The sequence below is a fragment of the Malaya genurostris genome, chromosome 3, assembly GCF_030247185.1.
Source record: "Malaya genurostris strain Urasoe2022 chromosome 3, Malgen_1.1, whole genome shotgun sequence".
NCBI lineage: Eukaryota > Metazoa > Arthropoda > Insecta > Diptera > Culicidae > Malaya > Malaya genurostris.
The window spans coordinates 46,485,156-46,507,284 of NC_080572.1; the positions used below are offsets into that span (position 1 = coordinate 46,485,156).

Consider the following 22,129-nt stretch of genomic DNA (forward strand, 5'->3'; position numbering starts at 1 on the left):
CACCTGTGATTCATTCAGTTTGATGTTAGATGGTAATGTTTCCCGAAACATGCCGGGGATATTTTTTTCTTGTGAAAATTCTGCTATCTGGATAAATCGTTAATTTATAAACCTTCGAATTCTTTCGATGGAACATTCTGCTTTTACAAAGAGCATACTAGCATTTTTCCGATTCACACAAATTACATTTTTATTCCTTTTTAATTGTTTATATTTTTCAATTTGATAACATTGGTAACTAAGGTAACCGTTATTCGGAATAAATAATTTTCGGTATTTGTTGCCAGTTTCAATAAATTTCCAAGCTATGTCGTTTTGACATTATCAGTTACTGAGGGGTAGTTAGATTTACGATACAATTTTGGTAGACGAGTGGCAGGTCGTGTCGTCGGTAGAACCAAATACAAATGTCAAATTTATATTTGGTAGAACTGTCTTCCGTTTCACCGGTATCAAATTGGAAAAACTTTCTTTCAGGCTTCTCGGACACTACTCGCTAGTAATCAAAATTTCAATCATATATAATTGAAAATACGTGGCCACATTTCCACATGTATTTACTCATGAATTTCTAATTTACACCCCTATACCGAAAACAAAGATGTATTCTGCACTCGGCGTCTTTGAGCTAATGCAGTGTGCCTTATTAAATATATAATTAAATTAAAAAAAGATGTGTCCCCTACCAAAAACTAGCGAAATTCATTATGGTTTTTAGTTACAAGGAATTGGTAAGCTTTTCATTGATTTGTTTTAAGAATTTAACAGAATTATATTTTATCATATCTTTTTCATAAAATAGCATTATGAAATTTCACAAATAACCTAATAATTTTCAATAAATCGAATTTATGCAAATCAACATTAAATTATACAAATTGTATCATTTCTCATTTAGATTTTGAGCAAAATTCCGTATGAATTGTTGAATATTTGTTCTCATGAATAGTCGGAATCAAATGAAACATGAAATAATCGGGATGTTAAATATTCATTGATTTAGAAAACGTAGATCTGTGGATCACCGGTACCGCATTGGAAAAGCTCGGCAACAACTTATTAAATAAATCCAGCGATCTAGAGAAATATCAGTAATAATGTGCAAAATTAGTTTTGAATTTTAATATTATTCCGTTCGCGCCAATTTTTCACCAAGAGGTAATAATTTTTTGTTATTATAACATTATATAACATTATTATATAACGTTTATATTTTACTAGTCTTAAAAGCAGATATTAGCTTTTGAAACACCCAGGTAGAGTGCAACAACTTATCTGAGTAATCTTCTCAGCATTACGCACAAGTTCGTCAAGTAAAACGCTAAGTAAAACATATTTTATATTACTAGAAAATTTGCCTTTTTTTATACACTAGTGACCGATATAACAATCATAAGGCGATTCAGTGGAATTTATACGCATGTCCAATCCCGTAAAAAAATAAACCATTGATTTTACAGCATAAACAATTGATTCACAATTAGATATATGGGTTACAATAAATTTTATTGTATCTTGACAAGATTTTTTTCATTTCCAACGATTCAATATATTGTTCCTACGATTCTACAATTGAATTTATTGTACACGTGGTGTTTCAAACAATATGCAAACTGTACATTTTATTGTTTTCCAAGAAAACATGTATGAGAAAACTTTATGATTTGAATTGTTACGATACTTAACAACCTATACATTCTATTGTAAAAAGCATTGATTATTAATAAAATATTTTTAAAATTGATTATTAATAAAATATTTTTAAAATTAAAATATTTTTCAATGGTTTAAAGCAAAATTGTGGCAGGTTTTGTAACAGCAAATCGTATTGTTTTTCAACAATATTTTTTATTCGGGATCTACTCTAAATTTTGGTTATGGAAATCATACAAGTGGAATGAAATTTAAATGGTTCTCATGGAAACGTGTTCCCGATTGATTTTTCATTAGGGCGTATAAGCAAATGACAGTGTAAGTCGAAAGTTTCGGGTATCATTTTATGCAAAAAGTTGACTGTCATTTGCTTATACGCCCTAATGAAAAATCAACAGAGAACTGTCAATTTATCCACGTCAACTTTATCCGCGTAGAAAAACAAGTTGCTGCATGAACTTGAAATTTGTCTTTGTTTTGATTCTCTCTTTCAAAATAGAAATGATTGATTCAATTAGAGAGCGTTGCCAAATATGTTAATCCGCTGATAATCGATCCACTCGTTTTATTTTACAACCAGTTTAGCAACTGGTGGTGTGGAATCTTATTATAACTAGAGTGTCTATAACCAGAGTGACGATAGCTGTTTGTTTGAAATGACAGCTTTGTTCCAAACGAGCATACGACCTGTCAACTACAATGTAAAGCTAACGAAACTACCAACATTTCGGATTAAATGTTTTAAATTGATAACTACATTACGGAAGAGATGTCGTCACTCTGGTTCCCGCTTGTGAGCAATTCTGGCAACCGTCAGAAGGCTGGCAGCATTCCAGCTGCTGTCAAAATTGTCCAGGCGAAATTGCGTCATTATCTCGCCGTACGTGCCTTGTTTATTTCCCTCCTTCTTTTTTTTTTAATTCGACTTCATTTGATATTCGTCAATCCCGCGTACAAACAAAAAACGAATCTTGAGCCGAGGTAAACGAGATTGAAATATTGGTATGCTTGGTAGTGAGAATGCAATGTTATTGGCAATAACATTTCCCATGATCAATATATATGAAGGCCAATAACTTGTTGCCTTTCATATGTACTTTTTATTGAAAAAATAAAACCAAGACGCTTAAAATGTAGAACCGATTCAAAACGGTTCTGCCAATCTTGTATAACAAGACTCCGACAGCAAAAACCGTTAATAACCGCTAGGCGAAATTCTCTGCCGGAAACGGTTGTTGCATTGTTGCCAGACTTTTGCCGGAATTCTGGCAGAATTGCGGCAAAAGTGGCTGCGAGACATAGCCAACCGTCTGGGGGAAAATCTGCCCGCCGCGTGCTAGTGGGTTATATCTCTCCTTTTTTTTCAATTCGTTAATCCCACAGACTAACAGACAGGACACTCAAATTAGATTCTTCACATGTGTCAAGATGGCGCAACGTTACCCTATCAAAAACATCCTGTCTGTCATCTCCCACTTAGAAAAAAACGTTCAACAGTGGTCCTTCATTGGTCCAATACGTTGAATCATTGGTTCAATGAAAGTCCAATCAATCGTTCAACGGGAGGCCAACGCGAGACCTTCGTTTGCCGATTTTGAAACAGACCGTTGAACCGAACGCCATTTTTTTCGTTCAACAAACCCGGCAGACACCCATTGTTGAGCCATTTTTAATATGAGGAGTTGGAGCCCCGTTGGACTAGTTTTACTGCAGAATTTCTGAAGTTTTTTCCACTTATTTGTTCAAACTAACAATACATACCTGCACAATACTTCTACCTAGAGTGCCTATAACCAGAGTGACGACATCTCATCCGTAATGCTGGCAACAATTAAAAACATTCCATTAGCTTTACATTGAATTGACAGGTCGTCTGCTCGTTTGGAACTGGTAGCTGTCATTCCAAACGAACAGCTGTCGCCACTCTGATTATAGTCACTCTACTTCTACCAAATACAAATAATAATACCCCTAAGTCCCATATAAAAGAATCGCAAATGTTTGGTTCACAGCCTGAACAAGTAAGCCTAGCAAATATCTCCCTTTCGTTGCGATAGTGTGAAAATGTGAAAGGAGCTCGTTTCTGGCAACGCTTTATGCTAGTTGCTATGGTGCAAAACAAACTTGTTTGTTTATCGTTGCTGTATTAAACTATTAAATGTTATAGGCACTCTAGTTATTAGGCTCTCTGACAGCTCACTTACAACCACAAATGCAAATGAGATTGGTTTGTTTTCATCAGGAAACGCATGCATTAAACACGATTCAGACGATCAATCAACTTCGGTCGACGTCCAGATTAATTTATTAATTATTTTAGCCGAATATTGCTCACGTATCCGACGTTAAAATGTTCCGTGAACTTAACGTAGTGTCGTTTCAGATTAATCGCATACTATTAATGTTGTTGTTCCGTAATCGTTCCATGCAGGTGATAGTCGCTTGATGCTGCGTGTGAATCGCTTTTACATATTGTTTTGTTTTCATCAGGAAACGTGTTGGCCACCCATTTTTCAGTAGGGCCGCCATTCATTTTTCACCGGGCATAGAAACCCCAATAGGCACTCTAGATCAGCGCTGCCAACTATACCGATTTCTCGGTATTTGTACCGATTTTTGGACACGATACAGGAATACAGATATGCTCTCTCAAAATACCGATATTTCAATTTTCATACAGACAAATACCGATTTTCAGTTTTTGTGTTGGATTCCATAGGGGTAAACCAGGACGAGCGACCTTTTTTTTTGGTCGCAAAATCAGTTTCCGCACTAAATCGATGTTTGATTTTTTGAGAAAGATGTTGTACAGATAGATTTTTCCGCCGTATACAGTTTTTTGGAAAAAACAGTTGGCTGCACTGGTTTTGACCCAAAATTAGGTAACAACTGGTAAGAGTGTATCCTTTGGTTACCAAGGTGTTTTCAGTAAATTTAATTTTATACAAAATTGTCGAAGCTTTACTACAGATCTCGCAAAAATTTCTTGTTGGTAATTTAAATTACAAGTTCGTAATCGAAAAGTGCTTCGCGTTCTAGAGTAAAATGGTTCAAGCAACGCAAAAGAATCATGGAGACGCTTCATTTTATGAAAAATACAAAGCCGCCGTGGCATCATACCAAAATTTTATGGAAGGACTGCAATTGGTTTTGTCTCATAAAGGTTTTTCTTTGATGTCATGCAATCATTCCTCAAACTGTAGTTGTTATAAATTCCAGAACATATGATGAAGGAAATAAGTAAAAGACGGTTGCTTCCTTTGTGGTTCCAAGAACTATCGAACGGGCAAATCGAAGCCATGAATTTACTTTTAGGAGCTATACAGGACGATTTGGACGAGAACACAGTATTCCGTTGCCGAAAATTAATTCGACGTCTAGGTGTTTATCCAATTTGTCCTGAAGTAAAGTTTAGAGAAGCTCTAATAATGTCTCGAGGGAACGATCTTTCGTTTCTCTGGTTTCTGCTTGAGTTGTTCTACTCGAAGCAACGGAAGGATTACAGCAATAATGAGCGTTTGTTAATGTCCGCCATATGCCACCTTGATATGATGACCACACTTCGAGGATTAGAAGCGGTTCTTCCTCCTGCTTCTGTAAAAACGAGGTGTTGCTTTAGAACCAAATGTGAATTATCGGACTGTTCGAGTAATGCACGTTGTTCTCCGTATTTGGAACGCCAGAAGGTTATTTGTCGGGAATTGAAATGTTCCCAATTCTGTACATTTACACCATCAGCCCCGTTTTGTGTTTCACGTTATGAAAATTACAGTGATCCGAATTACATAATTCCGAATGAGGCAACCCGTTGGTTTGCCCGCCAAGCACGTGGAAATCAGACCTCATTCGATGAACCGGAAGAGCAAACTATGCGAAAAATTCCTCAATCCAATGCATGCGACAGTGCGGAACTCATTGTGAAGGAATTGCTGAACGACCAGATCGGCCTTATGGTTGGTCAGGTGAATGAGCATGAACATCTCTGTCGGAAGCACAGAGACATGGATCAGAGGCGGAAAAAGTTGATGGGACTGCTGACGAAACGTAATGTAATAAGGTAAGAATTTGTAATTAATACTTTTCTCCCCATTAAGATGATTAGAAAATACGACAGAAACAAAAGTTTAAATTAGTTCATAATTCGAAGTGAACATTTCTAATGGACCTAATCTGCTGTTCTAGGCGAAATTATCCCTATTTTCGATTTGTAGATTATGCTAACTTACGACCGAACAAGCTTTCCTGTTACATAAATGATTATCCCGCAAAGGATTATAAATCATGAAAACTATCTGTCACGGTGCGAGTGACCCTTCCTTAACGTCTACCTTACTTGCGTTAGAAATTCAGTTTGCCAAAGTCACAAATTTAACTTGCCACATCCAAAAAGTTCGATCTAAAACAAACGATTTCCAAATTTCTCTATTTCGGCACCTCTTCGATCTTGGCACCCTAGGCGGCCGCCAATTTTGCCTACGACTTTACCCAGGTCTGTGTTTCAGAAAAAAAAATATATTTAATATCAACACTCTTACCAGCCGCTACCTAATTTTGGGTCAAACCCTACACAAAATCAACTAAAGTGCATTTCCCCAATTTTGGGTAACGAGTGATGACCTCAAAATTTAGGTAAATGTAAGTTTAGTACAAGTTTTATGCCACAACAAAGCACGCTACCCATTTTTACCGATCAACTCAAAATTTGAGCAGATAACGACCTAATTTTGGGTAGTTTATAGAATGAGTGATTTCACCTAAAAAAAATAGGTAGATGTGTGTATGTGTAAATTATTATTTATTAATTATTTGTTGTGTGTTTTATACAATGTTTGTTTTACATTTTAAGTGATTTGGCCTTTTGGCCCTACATCTTCGATGAAATTAAGTATATGTAATATATGGTGTTTGTAGTTTTGTCTGTTCGTGAAAATTAAGGTTTGTGTCTTAACACATTGTTATTGGAAGATTATTTAAATTGAAATTTCTTACCTACTTATATCTAACCTAAACCTAAAACATTCAATTTTTGAATGATTTGCATTTCTGAGGTTGAGCACCTCTCTCCAAATTTTATAGTTTGATGTTCGAAACGTTGTTCTACGGTTTCCAGGGAAGCCAGCTCATGCACTTCACTGGTTCTCGCCCAAGGGGCCAGATTCAGGATCACTTTCAGGATTTTATTTTGAACTCGCTGGAGCTTTAGCTTGTGTGCTCGTGCACAACCCCGCCAAACGGGGACTGCGTATTCGATTGCTAAAAAATAGGTAGAAATGATTTTCTGTGAAGCTACACTACTACCGACGATATTGACAACACTTTTATACCACCGTTCAGTAACTGGCTGGCACGATGGATACAGCTGTTTGTCAGGTTCAGTGCGGTAAAATTTCATTTTCAATCGAATGATATAAGATAAAAATGAAATTTATGGCCGCTTACCGTCAGCATATCCCTATTAATTCATTTGACTTTTGCAGCCATTTTCAAGTGAAGCTCCCGGAATTCATCGTCAGTTGAATAATCGTACCTAGTCATTTGAAGTTTTGCTTGCTCAGTTTCAGGTGCCAAGTAGTCTAGCTGCTTCATTGTCTTCGCTCTTGGTAGTAAGCAATTTCGAACGAATAGAATTATAAATGGAGTAAAGTGTTAAAAATGAAAACTTAAGGAGGAAACAATTAATTTATGTGTATTCTCCGATTGATATTTCAGCCATCTGATTAGTTTTTCATCTATTATCCTGAACCAATTCGAATGTTCACATGAACCTCATTTGAAGACCGCTCTCACACTATTGAATGAGATATTTTGTTACTTCAAGAGATCAACTGACGGTGGTTAAACTGAGCCTCGATTGAAGTGAAACGAGTGATGAACTGAATGCTGCTCGTTCGGGCCATCAGCAAACATTGTGTGTGTCAGAGAGTGAAGTTTACTGCAGTGGAGAGATCGTCAATGTGTTCCACATTCAATTTAAATTGAATTGAATGAACTTTTACTGCACTGGTCAGGTTCTGTTTTTGTCGTAGTACCACTGGTTTAGCATTCAACAAATGCTTTTATCATTTTCGTTCGTTTATTCGTGCTTTGGAGCTGAATTGCACCAAAGTAGTGCAATTTGAAAACAAAACAAAAATGCCGCATCATAATCATTTCATTTTCCTGTTTCAAACGTATCATGTACCAGCATGTCACTCAGCGGTCGGTTTACGTAAAAACGTCAAAATAAATCACACGAACACAAGTGTACTAATTTTATGAATGAAATCGCGTTCCATTTGTTGTTTGTTTGATTTGGAATGATCCTAAATATAACGCGGTCTCGTTTTCAAGGTGAATCTGTTATCACAGATTTATCGTGCGTCCGGATATTTTATCTCATTAACCATCGTGCGTGCATAGAAGCTGCAGTTACAGTCCGAGTGTTTTGTCCGAAGAAAATGCCATGAGAAGATGTTCCCAGCAAAGACTAGTTTGTTGAATTTTCTTACCTACTGCTGGTTACTGGTGACTTTGATCGACAGTCAGTCCTGTACGGAGAAACCTTGGGAAGTGGTGCACAGACGATTAGCCACCAAAACCCCATACCGACATGTTCTACGAGAGCCTGCTTCGAAACCGATCGAAATCGATGGTTGTCGCATTACGAAAACATGGGGCTTGTTCAGGCATGGGACCCGAAATCCATCACGGAAGGTTATAGAAGGAATGAATAGTGACTTGGTAAGCATTCGAGACGAAATTTTGCAGCACCGAAAATTGTGCAAGAAGGAATTAGAGTTGTTTGAGCGGTGGCAACCCGCGTTGGAACCCGATCAAGAAAAGCTTCTGGTGACGGAAGGAGCGGACGAAATGTTTCAAATCGGACGACGGTTCAGACAACGCTATGCCGGAGCACTTCCGGCTCACTATCATGTAAACGATTTTTATTTCAAGTTTACTAAAACGGAACGAGCCGAAAATAGCGCTCGTAACTTTAGTTATGGATTATTTGACCGGATCGAGAACATCTTCTTTCCGGAACCGTTGGCCAAAGATCCAATTCTAAGATTTTACAAGTTGTGTGAACGTTGGAGACAGAACATAAAACATAATCCGGAAACTCTGCGAGAAGTAGATCTGTTTTACAACAGCAAGCTTATGAAGGAAGTAATTGGAAAAATATCCAAAAAAGTTGGAACGTACGTTGATGCGGAAAGTATTCATTTGATGTACCAGACTTGTGCCTTCGAGACAGCTTGGACCAAAGAGTACATTTCACCTTGGTGTCTGCTGTTCGATAAATCATCCGTTAAGATTTTGGAATTCGGAGAGGATTTAGAATACTATTGGATTGATGGGTACGGTTACGACCTGACGTACCAACAGGCGTGTGCAGCTTTTGCAGATCTGTTTCGACGATTCGACGAAGATCTTGAACCGTACACATTCTATTTCACCCATTCTGGAACGCTTTTGAAAGCTGTGGCTTTTCTCGGGCTGTATCGTGACGATTATCCGCTGACGCATAGAGATTTTGAACGAAGCCGAAAGTGGAGAGTCAGCGAAATTGATGCCTTTGCTACGAATTTAGTGTTTACTAAATTAGAGTAAGCGCGAAATGCTTCAATTTTCAGATGGGAAACCTGTGATCAGTTTTTCTCTTTATTATAGATGCTCCAACGGTACCCAAGTGATGCTAATGCACCAAGAACGTCCCGTAACTATACCGGGTTGTCCCCAGAATCAGACGTTATGCGATTATCGTACACTCAAACGAATATTCAACGACAAAATAGAAAACTGTGCTTTCGAGCCGATGTGCTCGCTTAATGTGCCTCGTAGGGATGAGTTATGACTAGGCGAGCAGCAAAGTCGCACAAGTATATAATCAGTAAGATTTTAAGAGCCTTTACCATGTGGTATAAAACAACATTTGATGTTGGATTTAGACAAAAGTTAACCATTATAATTGATATATTCGCTGGTTGTTAGTCGTTAGGGCCAGGTCTGATCAGCCGAATATGATTCATTACTGCGAGAATTATATATGCTATAATTAAAACTGCTTTGTTAGGTTTTGCTTTATGAAATATACTGCCTTCAGAGGAATGAAATTTTTCATTGTTTCAGGTAATCACTAAAAATATTTTAGCTTCTTTGGAGCCTACTGCATATCTCACAAATATTTCCACCTGTGACCAGAAGACTCACATCAACACAAAATAGAGATTTCTGACGACCGGTGGGAATTTGGGAGAACAGAAATATACTGGATAGGGTAACGGTACCCCTATTCATCTTAGCTCCAGTAGTCTTATATACGAAAACCATTAGTAATAGTGAGATCTGCTGTCTCTAATCGATAGATTGATTTTAAGAGGAAGATGAAACGCAGAGTGTTCGCTTCGACATCAGAATTGCACAATTTTCGAACTATTTTTTCGGTGGTATTGCATTTTAGAGCCAGCCGCAAAGATATTGTATTCGATTTTATCACAATTCGTTGATTGAAAGTCGAATAAACGGCAAAATAACATGGCGACTCTACAAATGAGATGACTAATGGTACAATAGTGTATATGAAATGTACAGGATAATAGTAATATACAGGATTGGAGCTATGCTCGAACCTTGAGCTCGTAGTGATTCAGGTTTACAACATGGGGAGTACGATCAGTTATATAATTTTTAATCATTTTAATCGAATAAATAGGAAACTTAAAGTCGGACATTTTTGTTACTGAACCTTTGTGTAAAACGCAAAGGTTCATTCCTTATAGTTTCCTTATAAGGAAACTATAAGGAATGAACCTTTGTGTGAAACGCGGTCGAATATTTTTCCTATGCATAGAAAAGAAATTTTACCTTTTGCTTTTATCGTGTCTTGTTATCTTAACAAATTGATGAGTAGTTGAAAAGGCGAAATCCAAACTGCTCTGGTAAAAACTCATTCTTACTAAGATATGTTTTTCATTCATCGTTCTTACTAAGATAAGATTTTCGACTAATGATAACTAATTTAGCATTTTCATCATCTCCTAGGGCAGTAACAGGCAGTATTATACACTAGATACTGATTGAAAACTCTAATCAAGAGCCTCAAGACAACGTCAGGAAGATTTGAATAAGAATATTCAAAACTCCACCATTACACAGGAGCCTTCATGTTTTTAAGTTATCTAATTATTGACTTATTTTCATTAAAATTCGTGTCAATAATTTCATCTTGTTACAATACTTGTGTTGAAATATGACACTATAAAACTGCTGAGTGAGTTTTTGAGCTTTTCCATCATTTGTAAGAAATATTTGATTTACTTCTTTGAGAGCTGAATTTTGTTTAGAAAGATTTCAGAAAGGTTTAGGAATTTGTATTATTTGAAATTCTGAATGTAACTGGAATATGATCTGAGTAAAAGTCTGCTTGAGTAATCATTTCACTAGAAAATTCATTTCATGTGTATGAAAAAAGTGTGTCGAAAATAAGTTAGACCAGACAACATAAGTTGTGTTGCTTTTCAATTTGACATTTGGTTTTAGAAATGTTTCGATCACATGAGCAATATGAATTTTGCGAAAGTTAAAAAATAAATCATCTTCACTGGATTTCAAGGATCGAACATTCCAGTTTAGAATATTCAAATGATTATTTAACACCATTGTTGAATTTTAAGATAATTATTGTGTTGTTGCTGCAAAAATGAACGAAACCAAGCTCCGATCATAATTTAAAATAATTTTTCTTGCAGTAAAATACGTTTACTTTCCGTTATGTTACTCAAATCAACGCCGTTGAGAGAAGCGATTGACATGATAGGAGTGTTAGTTTCAGGTCTAATTCTATTTGTGATAGTAGCACACGTGACACCAGATGAAGAAGATTATTTGACAGGAATACCTGTTGATTGTTTATTTGTATTGGAAGGTGAAGTGATAGATGTAGCTACTGTTTGATTGTACGCATCAGAAGAAATAGGTGTCTTAGAAGAACCAGGCTGGGTAGAATGATGTTTTTGCTAAATTTCAGCTTTATTCTGCAGTTTGAATGAAGTTGAATTGGCTCGTTGTTGTCTCAGCGAAGGAGCATTAAATTTATTAATTGATTTTATGTCCTACGAATAAAACTTATAAATCTTCACACATACTGACGAAGGTGTTTGAAATCTTTGATTGCATCCACAAAGACTCTATTCTCCTCTTCGTCCGAAGACTACATTCTCCTCTTCGTCCGGTTTGATAGGAGACTTTCACTTCAGGATGTAACGAAAAAAACTTCGTGCAAAATGCTTCTAAATCAGAGATCTTCACAGTTACTGGAGGCATATATTGTTGTTTTCTGCAGAGTGACATGCCTAAAATTTAGGAATTTGAGAGGAATTTTATTCTATTGTTGTGTCCAAAAAGAAAGTCGTTCCGCAGAATGCCATTCAAACGCGTCAAATCAAGAACACCGATTTTTTTAATGAAAGGCGTCTTGTTGAAGCGAGTAAAACCATGCTTTCTGACAATCAATACAGGCTAAAACGCATCATTACGGACGATGAAACTTAGACCGAAAAACTCGTGCCAAAACTGCCAAAAATTCTACAAATATCCTCAGTTCGCATTCACATCTCATCCAAGTCAGTCGATAAAACAAAACCGCTTACGTTCGGGACAGAAGAAACCAAGTACAGTATTGTGTAGTGAACAATAGAACGACCTCGAAATGAGTGAACCAAACGAACAAAAGCTACCGCCGACACGAAAGAATACAATTGTTGTTGACTTCAGACAGTGCTAAATTCGACCTTCGATACGAGAACTTGAAAGTTTGCTTAAGGAGCCAATGCATCTTGACATTAAACGTGTGCATTTACTTCAATGCAATAAGGCAAATAATGTTATTTACATCCAGTTTTATAAAGAGTTGGATGCAATTCAATTCGCTAAAGACAATAATAATTTGCGCTATGTGTAGCATGAAAATATCAAGTACAACATTCCAGTATATATGGAAGATAGTGCTATAGAAGTGCGTGTGCATGATCTTCCCTCAAGCGTCATCGATTTTTATATTCGTAAAACTATGTCCCAATACGGAGAGATTCTCTCTATCGAAAAAGGAAAGTGGAAGAATTTTTTCCCCGGTATTCTAAATGGCGTACGTTTGTTACGCATGCGCTTGAGGAGGCCTATACCTTCTTATGTGACATTCGGTCAGGATACAAGAATCCCGTGCAAATCACTTGTTACCTATGACAATCAGATGGCCACATGTCAATATTGCCAAAAAGCTGTTTACTACGGTAAGCCATGTGATAAACTGGACAAGGAGACAACTACACCAAAGGACAACGGTGCTTCCTTCACATCAACCCCAAGCAACCCCAGTACACCTGTGACAGTCACCAACAACAGTGAAGCATCCCCTTCAACGAAACCATCCAACGTATCCCCTATAGAACAAAGTACACCAGCTGCAGTTAATAGCTTACCATCCAACCAACCAGAAACTGCAAACAATGTACAACGCATCTACAACAACGAAATCAACAACAATACCACCGGTGCGGCAATGGATGATGAGGCGAACCGCGAACAAACTGCCCCTCAATCCTCGCAGGAGGGAAATGGAAGCTCCTCTCCCCCTAGAAAAAGGGTGACAACGAGATCCCATACAAAAAAAAATATCCTTAAAACTCAGCTAAATCGGCCACGTAAAGCTTGTACGCAAATAGGCATGAATAAAATATCTTTTAAATGAATAAAAAAAAAATCCTTTTACAACTCCGTGTTATTTCGTTGTTTTCTAAACTCAAAAGGCTTAAAGGTGAATTTAAGAAGGAGCTTAAGGTCTAACCGAAGAAGGACTGAAAAAATGTTGGCATAAGTGCTTTTTCTTCGCATTTGAGGAAGACGCATGTTGACCATAATCATGGAGTCCTGGATGATCGTGTTCAGCATCTTTCATCATCAACAGACTAAACGGTATGTTTCAGGGCATTCAAAATTTTTGTCGGGACAGTAAACAGACTCTAACTATGGATGATTTTAAACCATGAGTATTTTCAATTGACTAATATTCATAACAATACACTACAACTTCATGAGTCGACCAATCCGATCAATTTTGATTTTGATATTCCTATGATTTCCAAGTTTCAAAATTCGAACAGCCAAAACCAAGCAGATTCTTCGAATTTATGTTTTATTGAATCCCTGAAAATCCAAAAATATTTGGTTTCATTTGATTTTTGCCTTTCTCATATAGAAAGGTTATGCAATCACTTGAAAAACCGACTAGTGAAAATTGGCCCGGAGGGCCAAGTGTCATATACCATTCGACTCAGTTCATCGAGCAGAACAATGTCTGTGTGTGTGTGTATGTATGTATGTGTGTGTGTGTGTGTGTGTGTGTGTGTGTGTGTGTGTGTGTGTGTGTGTGTGTGTGTGTGTGTGTGTGTGTGTGTGTGTGTGTGTGTGTGTGTGTATGTATGTGTGTGTGTATGTGTCAAATAATCTCACTAGGTTTTCTCGGAGATGGCCGAACCGATTTTGACAAACTAGGATTCAAATGAAAGGTCTCGTGGTCCCATACGGAATTCCTGAATTTCATCCGGATCCGACTTCCGGTTCCGGAATTATAGGGTAAAGTGTGTTCAATATTGTACACCGTCACTTAAACCGGCGAAACAAAAAACGTGAAAATTTTTCTAAACTGGTCTCAAAACTACACAAATCGATAGTCATTATCAGTAGGCAACTAAACAAACCGATTCCGGCTAACCTGGTTCCCGGTATCCGGTTCCGGAAGTACCAGAAATAGTGGTCATATATACCAAAATGGATCTCACTCACTTTTCTCAGCGATGGTTTGACCGATTTCACAAACTTAGATTCAAATAAAAGGTCTTCCGGTCCCATACGGAATTCCTGAATTTCATCCAGATCCGACTTCCGGTTCCGGAATTATAGGGTAAAGTGTGTTCAATAGTGTACACCGTCACTTAAACCGGCGAAACAAAAAACGTAAAAAAATTTCTAAACTGGTCTCAAAATCACACAAATCGAAAGTCATTATCAGTAGGCAACTAAACAAACCGATTCCGGCTATCCTGGTTCCCGCTATCCGGTTCCGGAAGTACCGGAATTAGTGGTCATATATACCAAAATGGATCTCACTCACTTTTCTCAGCGATGGTTTGACCGATTTCCACAAACTTAGATTCGAATAAAAGGTCTTCCGGTCCCATACGGAATTCCTGAATTTCATCCAGATCCGACTTCCGGTTCCGGAATTATAGGGTAAAGTGTGTTCAATATTGTACACCGTCACTTAAACCGGCGAAACAAAAAACGTGAAAATTTTTCTAAACTGGTCTCAAAACTACACAAATCGATAGTCATTATCAGTAGGCAACTACACAAACCGATTCCGGCTAACCTGGTTCCCGGTATCCGGTTCCGGAAGTACCGGAAATAGTGGTCATATATACCAAAATGGATCTCACTCACTTTTCTCAGCGATGGTTTGACCGATTTCCACAAATTTAGATTCAAATGAAAGGTCTCGTGATCCCATACGGAATCCCTGAATTTCATCCGGATCCGACTTCCGGTTCCGGAATTATAGGGTAAAGTGTGTTCAATATTGTACACCGTCACTTAAACCGGCGAAACAAAAAACGTGAAAATTTTTCTAAACTGGTCTCAAAACTACACAAATCGATAGTCATTATTAGTAGGCAACTAAACAAACCGATTCCGGCTGTCCTGGTTCCCGGTATCCGGTTCCGGAAGTACCGGAAATAGTGGTCATATATACCAAAATGGATCTCACTCACTTTTCTCAGCGATGGTTTGACCGATTTCCACAAATTTAGATTCAAATGAAAGGTCTCGTGGTCACATACGGAATCCTTGAATTTCATCCGGATCCGACTTCCGGTTCCGGAATTATAGGGTGCGTATTAGAAGAGTTTGTGTGTCATGTTAGTTGGTGGCCGTACGAACCGACTTCGATTATACCGGTTCTCGGGTTCCGGTGCCGGAAGTGCATATAATAGTGAACCCATTTCGTTCTCTTAAGGATGGCTTACGCAATCAAAGCACTGATTTATTTTGTATGTTATGCATAAACAATCACTTGGTTTCTTTCAAAAATCGAAGACAAAATTTTTGAATAGAATACCACAATATTATATGTACATGAGAAAGGCATCATTACACCACTAGGTGGATTAAAACAGGTAAAGGTATACGTCGGTCGTCGCCATCGCTTTAACTGTAGTATCATGAGAAATTTTCTTGGGAAGGTTGGACATTCGTCTATTATGTTTGTTTACCTTTTTTCGCTCAAACTAAGGAACAATTTTCCGAAGCGTGGAAATGTATGCCAATTTCATTCGTATTCACGTCATTCAGTTAAAGTTTTTAAGGAACACACAAAAAAAACTACTGCCTAAATATTTAAAATAAATTTTAGCTGAGATTTTGACGATAAATGTGAAGTCTTACGTCAACAAAGCGACCTTTGGACTGTTCCTGGTAGTTTTTGTCTATTGATGAATATCATTCAGATCTGATTAGCGGATTCACTTATCAAAGCTTGATTATTAAATTGATGAGTTTAGTATTTAGATCATTTTTGCGATGATGGTTTACAAGTTTAAGAATTCTACCTCTTTTTCGCAAGTTGCACTTTCGCGGCTTCACTAATCGATCGTTTTATCGTGTCATATGCCAATCGATTCAGCTCGACGAACTGAGCAAATGTCCGTGTGTGTGTATGTGTGTGTGTCTGTATGTGTGTTGTCAACAAAGAGGTCGAGATCTCAGAGATGGCTAGACCGATTTTGATCAAACTTGTCGCAAATAAAAGGTCTTTCCGTCACCCTGAACGCTATTGAATGGTTTTGAGATCAGATTTTACTTTTTGAGGTATACGGAGTTTTATGTCAAAATTTTCAGTTTTTTGACAGTATCTGTCACAATTGACCTTGAAAACAGAATATGTTTTCAGACTTAGATTCCGCACGGTAATACCTACCCAACAAGCCATAGATTGTTAAAATGCGTCCATTTTTAACAGAGATTTCGAAATTTTTTTGTAAGCGACTTTTTCCCCTATTCCAGCAGTGGGAGTTTTGTGCATTGTAGGAAAAAGCAATGCTTGGGAGCAACGTAAAACACGATTTTTTATACTGTTACATATTCATGCAAAAAACACATGCGGATTGATAAAAAAAGGTATCATCTCACTGCTAGGTGGATTAAGCACGTTTTTAATATATTTCTCATTGGGTTGGTAGTTTAGAAGATGAACTTTTCCCTGTGACACAAAGTTGAACAAAATTGTTCTAAATCTTCGATATTTGAGCTACTTAAGATTTGCTACAACAGAGACCATATAAAATTTGCCCTGAAGATCGGAAATCACTGCTGATATACACCCTCATTCTTCTTTACGTCCGTATCGACCATTCGACGAATACACACTTTCGAACAAATATGAATAAGCCATTTTTGTTTTCACTCGAATGTATTCGAACGCGACTCGTTTGCCACAAAATATTGAAATATCAGTAAACTTCTTCAAATAAATGCTAAGCCATGATGAAATCACTCAAATTCCGTTGATTAACCATATGTGAAACGCTAGAATTTCTGCCAGTTTATTCTCGAACAATACCAGTGGTGTCTCGTTCTTATGTTCACCTTGTGCACTGCACAACCGGTCAAATTTCCATCCCCATCAGCATCCTATTATTTTTAGATTCTTTATTTATACGATGAAATCAGGTCGGATTGTACCGAAAAGAAACTAATGAACGATTTTGTTCACAGCACAATATGCACAAATTCACTGTAAGCTATTTGCACGTGGCGCTCTGAATTCAATCACTTTGCTTTGTACATCGAAATTGCCTGTATTTACACACATCTCATATACATCCAACTTCAAGTTTCAAGTATCTCTTGTCGCAGTGTTAGTGTCTTTTCCGTGCACGACAGTTACTGCACAGATTCAAGAAGAAAGGGAATTACTTAGCTCAGCTCAGAAATTTGTTGTTCTGTCTGTCACGTTTGGCTCAGTAATAACTTGTATGCACATCTTCAGGAGAGGCTTTAATGGCTCATGCTTATGGTAAATAAAAACAAATTGCTGTCTCCAGAGATACCAGGTTCACAGATTTATCTGAGTTCCACAGATTCTAAATATGCTGCACAGATTTAAAAAATGGCACAGATTTCTGAAATCAATCTGACAATGAACCCCTAAAAGTCATCAAATTGCTAGGAAAAACAAAGTGTCCTAAAGAGCGTTTAAAGTGTCGGGTCCTTTTTTTGCTTAGACTGATTTCTGGTTCGAACTCAGAATTTGCTCGAAGTGCAACACGCGGTTTTTTCTATTGTATCGATGATATGAAATAAGTTTAATAAAAATATCCTATCTAAAAGTATATCGATATTTTATTATATTGAAAAACACAAGCGAATATCAATTCTTCAATCTTTAGTTTTCGTTTACAACGAACTGTTACATCTGTTATAATCAGTGCACAACCCTTAAATTTTGCCACGAGACGCCACTGAACAATACGTGTATTCGTACGAATGAAAAGTCTCTTTCTCGTGTACAGACGAATAGCCGAAATGCAGTGGTTTGGATTCGTCAGTCCAATGTTGCGAATTAACCGTTCGAATACATTGAAAACAGTTTAACCGATTTACAACAATCTTCCTTTAGAATGTGAAGGTGATTTGCAATCAAATGATTTTTTTTAATAAAACATTTAGAAAGCATAGCAGACATAGTGGAAGGCTTTTTTTCTGACGCGCATTCGAATATATGCGCGGTTCCAAGTTTTTACGCATCAAACTGTACTATATCTATTGGGTACTTAGAGTTGGATTGGTGTTGTTCTTATGTATGTACGATGTTTGAAAGTGCGATTGACTCGAACGTAAATAGTAATACGAATTTGACATACTTTCAAACGTATCGCATACGGCCGTAAACAAGAATGAGGGTGATTATTCTATTACGAGAAAGGCATCATTACACCACTAGGTGGGTCAAAAAAAGTTTTTTTTCCATTGGAGAAAAATCTGGAAGAATCACACAGTCTAGCAATTACAGTTTCTACAGCATCCACTATTTGCAGAACGAAGATTAACGACGATGTCACCCGGACTCGGGAAGAAATGCGTCACTCCAAACAGATTGCGCATGACAATCATATGATCAAACTGCTGCTGCGAAAGATCATCGATGATTCGATCGTAACCGCTATGCTAACTCCTCGGAGCAACTGTCCCGAGTGTTGGACATCATTCGAACGGCAACGGATGCTACAGCAGGGAACCCGTTGCTCGTGTGATTCGGCTCGTGGTGTTTTCTGCCTTCGTAGTATGCTGGCGATCAATCAGACACCGGCCCAAAAGTTGTTCCGAATGTGCCGTGGAACTGTCCCGTACGAGTTCGATTATCACAGGATTCTAGAAGATGATGTGGGCCGTAAAGTTCGTTGTCCAGTCAAGAAGGCTATTCGAGTGGCACTCGGGATGGAAGAAAGAGACTGCGACGAGGGACAGGCAATCGGTCGGTGTTTGAAGGACATGTGGCTTTGTGAGTTGAAACTGTGGAACGAACGGTTTTTGAAAGGACAGGAAGAAGCTAGACAGCAAAAGATGGAAGGTGACATTTTGGACTTTGAAAGTATTGATTCCAAAGATCCTTTGTTTTTGGAACTACTTCTAAAGGTAACTAAACAAAAGAAACAGATTTTCGCCGGTGATACGAACTGAACTGTTTTGCAGAGAGCTCTTTTGAAACTTTGCGAGGATCCGAAATATGTCTTGGCGACATTTCCAGAAGCATTCAAAATTCCTTTTCTAAATGCGTGGATTCAAAATCGCTATGGCGTTCGTGCTTCCAGGAAAGAGAAAGATAAATTACTTCACGAGAGTAAGATTTTCTGGGATTGGCTCATACCGAAAGTAACGGCTTTGCGCTGGCCAGGTTGTAAAGATATCGGCATGCAAGGGCGAACCAACTGGAATTACAAGCGGAGATTGGAGATGACAGTAGGTTTTATCGTTTCTAGTTTTTTTTTTGGTTGTGATCACTGTACTGCTTTCCCACTTAGGTTAAAAAACAACTATCTAAATTTTATCGCAAGTTCAAGAATGTTCAAATTCAAGAAGGTCGCCTTTTCTGGTCTACAATGGATGCCTACAACACAAATGTTGATCGATTCCGACAGATTTATCTAGATTACTTACCCAACTGTGAACCGTTGATAGGACCATTGGTAAGGCCATGGCATCCGTTCGAGCATCGTTTGAGTGCAGCTGTAGTTCCGGGAAGCGAGAGTAAAACGCGTTGTTAGTTGCACTCATGAATATTTATTCTAATATAATTCTATATACTAAATTTTTGTATTTTGCTACAATATAGTGTATTTGTAGGGCTTTTCAGGAATAAATTCCACTCATTCAATTACTAATAATATATTTCTTTAACAAATATTTGTGTACTCCAGTATTTTAGTCCCTAACATGTAATATCACAATAGTTTTTCTACTCTGTGGTCATATTAGGAATGAAATGTCCTCTTGTATCCTGAAGAGGTGTATTTGTAACGAACTTTTCCGTTTGCCGCCCCTCGGTAAAATTCAGCAATATACCAGCTATTCTTACTTGAACTGTAATTTAAACTATTCTTTAGGCGGGCTCATTAAGCGATAATGGCATATTTGTTGGTTGGTGTGTGAGAAAACACATTTTAAACAATGCTTTATTCAACACATTTTTTTCTCGACTGGGCAAATGGCAGGATATTGAAAATAAGAATGTAATTTCCTATTATTTAACAATCTTCAGAGGTTCTCCCTCTTCTATCTCGGCAGCATCCAACGACGCTTTGGTAGGTTTTTGGTTTCTTGTGATCCACAGCCAGTTTCTCCGCTGAAAGTAGTCTTCAATGTCGTGCAGTGTCCGACCCTTGGTTTCCGGTAGCATCAGGTACAGCAACAGGGACGCTCCGAACGAAGCGATTCCAAAAATTAGAAAAAGTCCTTGTGTTTTGAATGCTTCCTTCACATACGGAAAGCCTTTGGCTACGCCAAAAAGCATCAAGTTGAAGATTGTAAACAAATAGCCCGCTATTCGTCCACGGATTTTCGCCGGCAGCAGTTCACCGATCATGATTCCGGGCATGGTCATGAAACCAGTGTTAGTTCCGATGTAGATTAGAATGAACGTTGCCGCCAGGTAGGTGTCGACCGGTGTTTTTACCGCATCCAATCGGACATACATGAGAACCGAAATCGCAAGGCAACTAAATCCGGAGCCAATTCCACTGCCGATGACCATCATTCGTCGTGGCATCACCAGTAAAAGGAAGCAATAGACGAACGTAAAAACTAGCCTCACAACGGCCGTCAGAACTGCTGCCTGCATAGTGTTGATATCGCTTCCACCCATGTCAGAAATGATGTCCACCGCGTAGAAAACTACCAAATACGTCCCGGATAGAATTTGTAGAATATGAAATCCATTGATAATTATTAGCGGTTTGATCAGTGAAACTCTTGTCAGCGATTTCCAAATGCCTGTGTTCTTGTCCTCCCGAGTTTCGATCTGAAAACGCTCGATCAATTGCAACAGTTCCGACTTGGCCTGGATCGGACATCCACGCAACCACGACAGCGCTTTGGCTGCCTTCTCCAGTTTGTTGTTTCGCGCTAGATAAACCGGTGTTTCCGGAGTCAACGTGATCGCTATGAAGGACAGCAGCGGAAGAAAGGTTGCGCTCCATGCCACCTTTCGCCAGTGCATATGGCTGCCCATGGCGTAAACCAGCAAGATTCCCATCGAGTAGGAAACGAAAGGGGCACCGATTAGCAAACCTCGGAGACGCGGCTCGGCGATCTCCGCCAGGAGAACCTGCAAAGAGACGAGAAAAGTAAATGAACTTTCATTAACCGCAATCAGCCAGTGTGATGACCGTGAGTTTTTTCTTCTCGTGTTCGTAGGAAACATCGCTCTCTGCAGCCAAAGACATCATATTAACAAGATATCCAGCTCTCACATTTCCCGAACAGTTCATTGGCAACATCCATTTTTGCGAGTATTGCGCCCTCAGGCGAGTCCGCATCGAATCTCGTACTCAGAAGTAGGGGATAGAAATGTCAAATTCTTGCGCGCCAAAATAGCAGCGCTGCACACCCATACAATTGGCTTGATATGTTGAATGTGATGCCATGTGATGGCGTTGTTGAACTGAAGATTAATCTCGGTCCAAGCTGACAGGGTCTGCTGCAGCCGAACCGGAAAGCAACGCTTTGGCATGATTCGAAGAATAACATTTTAAGTACCGGCGTTTTCACTCGGTACTGTCGAAATGTTAGAAATGATGACCTTGGCCTGATTTCGGTTTACGTTAGCTTTTCGGGGTGTCACATTTTGAAGCATTGATATAAATAGTTTTTATATTTGTCTAAATAT

General features: G+C 38.3%; 3 protein-coding genes across 5 annotated transcripts in view; 2 read left to right on the top strand and 1 right to left on the bottom strand.

The window, feature by feature from the left end:
- The first annotated feature begins 4,611 nt into the window (after positions 1-4,611).
- LOC131435208 (uncharacterized) lies at positions 4,612-20,105 on the top strand. The gene is made up of 5 exons (XM_058602865.1): positions 4,612-4,816; positions 4,873-5,710; positions 18,783-19,380; positions 19,438-19,704; positions 19,767-20,105. The coding sequence occupies exons 1-5, from the start codon at positions 4,699-4,701 to the stop codon at positions 20,007-20,009; spliced, it is 2,064 nt and encodes a 687-aa protein (XP_058458848.1). The 5' UTR covers positions 4,612-4,698; the 3' UTR covers positions 20,010-20,105.
- LOC131435210 (multiple inositol polyphosphate phosphatase 1) lies at positions 7,896-10,361 on the top strand. Its single transcript, XM_058602869.1, has 2 exons — positions 7,896-9,239; positions 9,304-10,361. Exons 1-2 carry the CDS (start codon positions 8,104-8,106, stop codon positions 9,485-9,487), a joined length of 1,320 nt encoding a protein of 439 aa, XP_058458852.1. The 5' UTR covers positions 7,896-8,103; the 3' UTR covers positions 9,488-10,361.
- The window catches only part of LOC131435209 (facilitated trehalose transporter Tret1), a 37,306-nt gene continuing 35,194 nt past the window's right edge, over positions 20,018-22,129 (bottom strand). For all 3 annotated transcript variants that reach the window (XM_058602868.1, XM_058602867.1, XM_058602866.1), the window contains one exon: positions 20,018-21,568. In XM_058602868.1, coding sequence (XP_058458851.1) covers positions 20,486-21,568 — 1,083 coding nt within the window. In that variant the 3' untranslated portion in view covers positions 20,018-20,485. The remainder of the gene's footprint in view (positions 21,569-22,129) is intronic.